The sequence below is a fragment of the Archocentrus centrarchus genome, chromosome 20 (assembly GCF_007364275.1).
Source record: "Archocentrus centrarchus isolate MPI-CPG fArcCen1 chromosome 20, fArcCen1, whole genome shotgun sequence".
In the NCBI taxonomy this organism is placed as follows: domain Eukaryota; kingdom Metazoa; phylum Chordata; class Actinopteri; order Cichliformes; family Cichlidae; genus Archocentrus; species Archocentrus centrarchus.
Genome location: NC_044365.1, coordinates 30,670,483 through 30,679,556, shown reverse-complemented (window position 1 = coordinate 30,679,556; position 9,074 = coordinate 30,670,483). Strand labels below are relative to the sequence as shown.

Below are 9,074 nucleotides of genomic sequence, written 5' to 3'. Positions count from 1 at the left end.
ACTTCATGCCTCTACTTTCATGGTCCATGTGCATAGCCTAAACAAAATTCTGCACGACTTAGGTTGTATTGTGACTGCATAATTCCTGTTGTTGCTTCATGCAGCTATTGTTATGAGTTATAACAAATGCAGAAAATACTGCCAAATAAAACTACTTTTGCGTGATTGAGAACTGATGGCATCTTCTCGTGCCTCATGTCTTCAGAGTGTTGCGTGACTGGACACGTAGCTGAAAATTTCCAGTCGGTGCGCATGGCTTCTACAAAAAACACCCTTCTATATGTGTAGACCAAATAATAAAAGGTCATCTAGTACCCGATTTACACTGAGAACTACAAGCAGTGTGCTGTCAGAGAGGAAATAAATGTTCTTTGTCATTAAGAACACACTCTCTTGGGATATTTAACGTGTTTTTGTCATGAGGGGCATTCACATTTATTTATTTATTGCACCTGCAACCCTGAGGCATGCCGGGGGCTTTTTGGTTGCACGAAAATAATGTCGCAATTAATGATGGAAATAAAAGCCACAATAGCATCACATGGCTGAAGAATATGCCTCAACTTGACTTTACTACCATATTTTCCAATAAAACCTACAGCGTTCTTTATCAGTTTTTTATAAGAGGTGAATCTACTCATGTAGTGGATGTGAGTATGGATAGTTCAAGTGTAGCTCTACATGTTGTGGCTTTTTGAGTAGATGGTAAATGGTGCTGTATAGTGCTTTTCTACTTAAGCACTCAAAGCACTTTATACAACATATCATGAACATAAGTACTTTTTTACCCCAACATCTAACTGTTTTTATCTAACATTTGCACAGACATTCTGATGAAAGCATCTGGAGCAACTCAAGGTTGAGTATCTTGCCCAAGGATACTTTGGCACTGAGACTGGTGCAGCCTGGGATCAAACCACCAACCTTCTGATTAGTAGATGACCTCCCAAGCTCCAGCCACCCCATAGAGACAGCTATTCATGCTTAACCCTAACATAAAACCTATCCATATGACTTCTATCCTTCTAAACACCAATCTACATGACTTCACTTTATAGGATTACATTCCTTTGTTGCAAGGCCTGTTTTTTTAATGCATGAACCATTTACCAGTTCTAATATTGACAGTTTATTGGGATCCAGAGTGAATCTTTCTCTTAATAATGAAAACATTCAGTATTAGGACTGGACTTTTCTACTGGACCGCATCTATGTTGTAAAATCATTATCATAACATAGTCTCTTATCATCAGCTGCCGAGTCTCTCTTTCTTTCTTTTTGTTAAAGGCTTGAACCATTTGATGTGAGGTCAAGCGTACTTTTCTGTGGTCTGTTAACACCTACACATTATCCTCTGTATGTGTGTGTGTGAGGGAGAGGGAGAGAGAGAGAGAGAAATAGAGAGAGAGAGACTCCCTCCCCTTGTTCCTTATCCACTTCTACTTCCAGCTGTTGCTGCATTCCTGTGCCCGTCGCAAAGCTGCCGGCCTTTTTACGTTTGTGTATGTTTGGAGTGTGTGCTGGTGTTTGTGAATGTGACAGCCGGGATCAGAAGTCTGCAGGTTGCCTGTGTTGTGTGTGGAATGTATCGCCTATCAGGACAGAGACTGCGATCACAGCAAAGGCAGAAATAGGCTAAAAACTATATCTGGGGGAGTTTTGTGCAGACAGCATACCTCTTGATCTTGGATCAGCTTCCTTTTCTGCGTCCTTTTCTGCACAATGACACAAGTGGCCAGTCCCGCTTCAATAATGGTGAGTTTTTGTACCTATAGGCTATGAGAAAATGAAAGAATTCATGTTTGTTGATTATCGCAATGTGTTCCTCTTGCACATTCAGCAGGTTTATTCTTGCTTGTCCACAAAGGTTTACAGCTCAGGAAGCGCTTTGCTGTGGTGCAATGCTTCCTAAATAAGCTGGAACCTTATCCGACTTTAATCAAGGATTTGTTCTGCAAAATGAAAAACACATGAGTTTTTTGTTTGTTACCTGGCAGGTACGAGGTAGAAATATGGGTGTATTTTGCGGGATTCCACTGAGGATCAAAATACCAACTAAAGACATTACTGCTGCTGCTGATGACAGACCTTTGAAATTATACAATATTATCCTGTAATATTTTAATATCCCTGCTTGTCAGTAAATATTCCTCCACAGAGTAGACAGTGATATTGTAAGACCTATGAGAGAATGTCTAAGAGTTGTGTTTTGACTGATTATGAATGGTACATACATGTAGGAGCACTGAACCTTGCTTTTTGAAATAGAGCGCCATCCATCATAATGATATGATCAATCTAATACACAGGCTGCTCTATCTATCGATCTATCTATCTATCTATCTATCTATCTATCTATCTATCTATCCTGGGCTCTAGCCATGATGTAGATGATGAGGAAAGCAAGAAACACATACTTTTATCAACCACTCACTAGACTTATTCAGTAACTCTGAAAAAATCTTTTATATGATTTTTTTTCAGCTATGCACAGTTTGCATTTTTTTCCTTTTTTTTTTAACAAAGTATCTGCCTGTTGGAAAAGGTAAAAGCAGAGTACAGCCTGGCAAGCCAATAGCTTAAAAAAGCAAAGATTTTTGGAAACAGTGTGTAATGCTGATTTATGAAGGTAACTGCCTGAATTATACGTGTATAGGCTCATATTATGCTTGGAGTCCAGTTTTTCACTATTAATCTCCTTTCCTTCATTCTTTAGTCTGTGTTTTTGCATGCTCCCGTCCCCCCTTTGCGTCTTTTGTTATCTCAAAGTCTCTTTAAGTCCATCTCCTCTTTTCTTTTCTTTCCAGCAATCACAGCTCAGTTCACTATACAAGCTATGTGAGCTACAGCGAGCCCATGCACCAGCTCACTGTCTCCCCTTGTCTCTCGGTCATATCCGGCCCTGTGGAAACCAAACATGAGTTGATCCCCTGCATATGGCAGTTAAAGTAATCTGGGCTTTTCCGCAGACACACACCCTCACTAGAAATTCAAGTTACATTTCCTTCAGCTTTGAGTCAGCTGCAAAAACAATGGACTTTTTTCCTGTCATCTAGCGCTTTGCTAAATGACTGAAAAACTGCCAGCAGGGGTGTGAGAGAATTTGAGTGTGGCAGATATTTGTGGTGTTTGATAAGTGGTCCAAGGTCATGTTTTAGTCAGCTTTCAGAGTTTTTACTAAAACAAATGCATACACATGCTGCAACACACAATCAAAGACAAGGCATGCACAGAGTGGCATTTATTAAGTGGACCTGTAAGAGTCCAGTATCTTGAAAAGCCATGTGTATGCATGCATAAGGGGGATATTAATCTAATTAAAATGTTATTGAAGGGATTACTGCAAACATACTGTTTAGGAGGAAGAAGGGAGGAAGATAACCCCGAGTTGCCCCATATGAGGGACACAGAGAGAGGGACTCCATATTAAATAGCATCTGTGATACAATGCTGGCTTTGTCAGGTGGGAGGAGGAGAGGGTCATGCTGGAATGTAAGGGGAGGGGATGGAGAGAGAAAGAGAAAGACTGGGCAAAGCATAGAAAGACAGCATTTTTAGACAAATACAGCATCGCTGATGTTGACCCGTATAAGACTGAGACCCCCCCATTTCAACCTTTTGGTCAAGTTTGTACCACAGACCGTAGCCATCATCTCGAGGAGCTGCCTGCCTTTATCTAAGGCCAGTACCACTTCAATAAATTATGCACAGAAGAAGATGATAGCTAACATCAAATATGTGCACTAAAATGATAAAAGAACAATCCTGATGCTTTGGGTGCAGCTCTGTGTTTTCTGGCATTGTTATCACAGTTTTCTTTCCAACTGCTTTGGCACATTTCTTATCTAGAAAGATGATTTCAAAACAGCTCATACGTGTAGCAGAGCAATACAGATAACCTGTAAAATCTGTTAATTCATTATTTATTGTGGAGGGTAAATACTTTATGGTCATATAATACAACAAACCTCAGTTGCATTAACAGAAATCAATACCAAATATGTAATAACAGTCAGCCTCTTGTGTGTGGTAGTATATCAATATAAGGTAAAAGAAACAGAGCTGGGACTCACTGGACAGTCAGTGAGTTCTTTTTTTTTTACTGTGCATTGAACAGAGCTCACATCTATTGCAAAGTTACCTCATTCTGAAACCTGCTGTCTTTCTTTTGCTACATTATAGCACATCCTTACTCTTCTTCCTCATCTGTGGGAAAGCTGTTGGCCCAATGAAGCGTTTATCTGCGCAGGCTCCTCCCAGTCCTCAGATTGTTGTAAGACTTGTACATAAGGACTAATATGGGACTTATTAATTTGTCTTTGAAACTGTCTTTCTCAGTAACTGCTTTGAAGGATTTTTACATATGGTTTTTAATATTTCAGCTGCCATTAAAGAAACTGAGCCAAAACTGTAATGTTATGGTTCTGTCATGGCCGGGGAGGAAACGGACGAGGAAGGACAAACATGCAGGACTCCGGAGATGGGCATAACTCAAAGGCATTTATTAATGTAGGGAAAAACAATACAAAAACCGTTCAGAAGGGAGACGAAGGGGAACCACAGGGAGCACAGGAACACACGGGCACACAACATCAACGACGCGACAACAGGCATAGAAAACGCAGGACTTAAATACACAGAAGGGCTGATGAGGGAAGAGGAAACAGGTGGGAACACAGGTGACACAGATAACTAAGACGAGACCAGAGGGAAGCAAAACTGAATACAACAGACAGGGGCTGGACGAATATCAAAATAAAACAGGAAGTATGACAAGGGAACAGAGACGCAAACCTGACAGAATACAGAGAGACACGAGGGACTAGAAATAACTGAGGGCAACTCTAACAGATAACAAAACAACCTGAGAAAACGGAAACCATACCAAGAAAACATAAAACACTGGGCCACCGGCCCAGGACATGACAGTACCCCCCCCTCAAAGGCCGGCCCCCGACGGCCAAAACAAGAAAACAAAACCAGACCAGGGCGGGAGGCGGGGGGACCAGGAAGGAGGGCCTGAAACAAAAAACAAAAACCAGGCAGGGAGCAACAAGGAAGAAGGCCCAGGGACAAAACCAAAACACTGGGGAAGCACAGGGGCAAGACCTAGAACACGAGGGCAAAAAGACAATAAGCAGAATAAACAGAATAAACAAAAGCAATGGCGCAAGGCTGGAGAGCTCCAAAGTCCAATACAAGGGTCAAAGTTCACGAACAGAGCAGGAGCCAAAACAAAACAAAAAACAGCAAACTGCAGGGGAAAAACAGTCCACAGTTCAGGGGAGTCAGTGGGAAATCCAAAAACAAAAAACACACAGTTCAGGAGGCCGCAGAGGCCAAGGGGCCACAAAGCAAAATCCCAACGAGGGAGGCCGACCGCACTCCCAGCGGCGGCGGCGACGAGGACGAGAAGGAATCACTGGAGGCCGACCGCGCTCCCAGCGGCGGCGGCGACGAGGACGAGAAGGAATCACTGGAGGCCGACCGCGCTCCCAGCGGCGGCGGCGACGAGGACGAGAAGGAATCACTGGAGGCCGACCGCGCTCCCAGCGGCGGCGGCGACGACGAGGGGGAGTCACTGGAGGCCGACCGCGCTCCCAGCGGCGGCGGCGACGAGGAGGAGGAGTCACTGGAGGCCGACCGCGCTCCCAGCGGCGGCGGCGACGACGAGGAGGAGTCACGGGAGGCCGACCGCGCTCCCAGCGGCGGCGGCGACGGGGAGCAGGCACCGGAGGCCGACCGTGCTTCCAGCGGCGGCGGCGGAGACGCGGAGAAGACACTGGAGGCCGACCGCGCTCCCAGCGGCGGCGGAGAAGGGCGACCCCGGGCTCTGGTGGGGAACCCTCGGGTGACGTGGAGCGCTCGGACTGAGCAGAGACCCCCACCGGCTCGGACTGAGCGGGACCCCCTGGCTCGGAGCGCTCGGACTGAGCGGAGACCCCCATCGGCTCGGACTGAGCGGAACCCTCGTGCGCGGAGCGCTCGGACTGAGCGGAGACCCCCATCGGCTCGGACTGAGCGGGACCCTCTGGCGCGGAGCGCTCGGACTGAGCGGGACCCCCTGGCTCGGACTGAGCGGAGACCCCCATCGGCTCGGACTGAGCGGGACCCTCTGGCGCGGAGCGCTCGGACTGAGCGGAGACCCCCATCGGCTCGGACTGAGCGGGACCCTCTGGCGCGGAGCGCTCGGACTGAGCGGAGACCCCCATCGGCTCGGACTGAGCGGAGACCCCCATCGGCTCGGACTGAGCGGGACCCTCTGGCGCGGAGCGCTCGGACTGAGCGGAGACCCCCATCGGCTGAACGGGGCCTACATAGTGAGGCACCGGATGCGTAGGCTGGGACCGCGGAACAGGGCACACTGCTGCTTTATTGAGCAGCAGGGGCTGCTCGGGGAATAGCCGAGGTGCAGGGGACTGCGTGGAAGCAGGCCGGGAGACGACTGGCTGCGTGGAAGCAGGCCGGGAGACGACTGGCTGCGTGGAAGCAGGCCGGGAGACGACTGGCTGCGTGGAAGCAGGCCGGGAGACGACTGGCTGCGTGGAAGCAGGCCGGGAGACGACTGGCTGCGTGGAAGCAGGCCGGGAGACGACTGGCTGCGTGGAAGCAGGCCGGGAGACGACTGGCTGCGTGGAAGCAGGCCGGGAGACGACTGGCTGCGTGGAAGCAGGCCGGGAGCCAGAGAGAGCGGGCTGTGAGCTAGGGAGATCTGGCTGCGTGGAAACAAACCGCGAGCGAGAGAGATCTGGCTGCGTGGAAACAGACCGAGAGCTAGGGAGATCTGGCTGCGTGGAAACAGACCGAGAGCTAGGGAGATCTGGCTGCGTGGAAACAGACCGAGAGCTAGGGAGATCTGGCTGCGTGGAAACAGACCGAGAGCTAGGGAGATCTGGCTGCGTGGAAACAGACCGAGAGCTAGGGAGATCTGGCTGCGTGGAAACAGACCGAGAGCTAGCTGACACTGGGGCCTGGGAGGGAGCTGACACTACTGGAGCTACAGAAGGAGCAGGAGCTGAGGGAACTGGGACCAAAACCGAAGGAACTAAGACAGGGGCTGAGGGAACTGACTGAGAGGGCACTGAAACAGCTGACACTGGGGACCGAGGAAGAGTTACTGGAGCTGACTGAAGGCGAGGGAGAGCGACTGGAGCTAGAGCTGACTGAGACCCTGCTGCTGCAGCTAACACAGAAAACCGATGCGAAGGCTTGGACCTGGTTGCCCCCACCCGCGGAACAGGAACGGGTGCAGAGGTCAGCCCGTCCGTGGCTGCCCCCACCCGCGGAACAGGTACGGGTGCAGAGGTCAGCCCGTCCGTGGCTGCCCCCACCCGCGGAACAGGTACGGGTGCAGAGGTCAGCCCGTCCGTGGCTGCCCCCACCCGCGGAACAGGTACGGGTGCAGAGGTCAGCCCGTCCGTGGCTGCCCCCACCCGCGGAACAGGTACGGGTGCAGAGGTCAGCCCGTCCGTGGCTGCCCCCACCCGCGGAACAGGTACGGGTGCAGAGGTCAGCCCGTCCGTGGCTGCCCCCACCCGCGGAACAGGTACGGGTGCAGGGGGAGCTGGAGCCAAGGGAGCGGGAGCAGGGTGAGCAGAGGGAGCTGGAGCTAACTGAGGGGTCTGAGACTGCGACTGAGGAGGAGCTGGAGCTACAGCTGACTGGGAACACTGCGACTGAGGAGGAGCTGGAGCTACAGCTGACTGGGAACACTGCGACTGAGGAGGAGCTGGAGCTACAGCTGACTGGGAACACTGCGACTGAGGAGGAGCTGGAGCTACAGCTGACTGGGAACACTGCGACTGAGGAGGAGCTGACACTGGAGGAACTGACACTGGAGGAACTGACAGAGTGCTAGGGTGAACAGACATTAGGGAAACCGACTGAAGGCTAGAGGGGCCTGAGTACGTCAAAACTGGCCGCGTGGAAGCAGGCCGGGAGACAGAAAGAGCAGACTGCGAGCTAGAGAGAGCAGGAGCTAAGGGCGTTAGAGCTAACTGCGAGCTAGGGGAGACTGACTGCGAGGAGACTGACTGCGAGGAGACTGACTGCGAGGAGACTGACTGCGAGGAGACTGACTGCGAGGAGACTGACTGCGAGGAGACTGACTGTGAGCTAGGGAGAGGAGCTGACTGCGTGGAAGCAGCCTGAGGCACAGCTGACTGGGGAGACTGAGACTGAGCCACAGCTGACACCGGGCACTGAGAATGCGCTGACACTGGGGACTGAGAATGAGCTGACACTGGGGACTGCTGTAGGTGAAGGGTGGAGGTTAAGAAATCCTGCACTAACCCATGCAGAGAGCCAAATAACCAAGGGTAATCATCGACTAGCCCTTGCAGCTGGGCCGTGAGCTGTTGCTGTTCCTGCTCACATGGGTCAGCCAGAAGGTCCATAACCAGTGAATCCACCCAACAGATAATGGTCTGCTTTGCCACCTCAGGGAGGGGAAAGGCAGGGGGGTGACGGGAATAATTGTCCGCAGGCATAGTAGCGTTGAAGCCAGTGTTACTCACGGAAACGGAGGATTGGGTGTGAAGTGGTGAAGCGGTCCGCGGCGTTATACCGCTCGGGTCTCGGGGTGCCTTCCGCCGTTGCTGCCGGGAACTCCCTCTCCTCCGCGGCTGCCGAGGAAGGGAGGGATCAGCGAAAGGGGAGGCAGGTGAGTGACGATGACGGGGACTGTTCAAAGACGTCGGGCCGCCCAGCGCTAGACGAGTGCCGTCGAAAAAATTGGAGCCGGAGGGGGTTTCGTAATGGTCGCGTCGTTCTGTCATGGCCGGGGAGGAAACGGACGAGGAAGGACAAACATGCAGGACTCCGGAGATGGGCATAACTCAAAGGCATTTATTAATGTAGGGAAAAACAATACAAAAACCGTTCAGAAGGGAGACGAAGGGGAACCACAGGGAGCACAGGAACACACGGGCACACAACATCAACGACGCGACAACAGGCATAGAAAACGCAGGACTTAAATACACAGAAGGGCTGATGAGGGAAGAGGAAACAGGTGGGAACACAGGTGACACAGATAACTAAGACGAGACCAGAGGGAAGCAAAACTGAATACA

The 9,074-nt window shown here is 50.7% G+C and overlaps 1 protein-coding gene across 4 annotated transcripts in view; it reads left to right on the top strand.

Moving 5' to 3' along the window:
- Positions 1–1,470: 1,470 nt before the first annotated feature.
- The window catches only part of phldb2b (pleckstrin homology-like domain, family B, member 2b), a 40,262-nt gene continuing 32,658 nt past the window's right edge, over positions 1,471–9,074 (top strand). For all 4 annotated transcript variants that reach the window (XM_030756317.1, XM_030756315.1, XM_030756316.1 and 1 more), the window contains exon 1: positions 1,471–1,755. In XM_030756317.1, the coding sequence (XP_030612177.1) occupies positions 1,723–1,755 (33 nt within the window). In that variant the 5' untranslated portion in view covers positions 1,471–1,722. The remainder of the gene's footprint in view (positions 1,756–9,074) is intronic.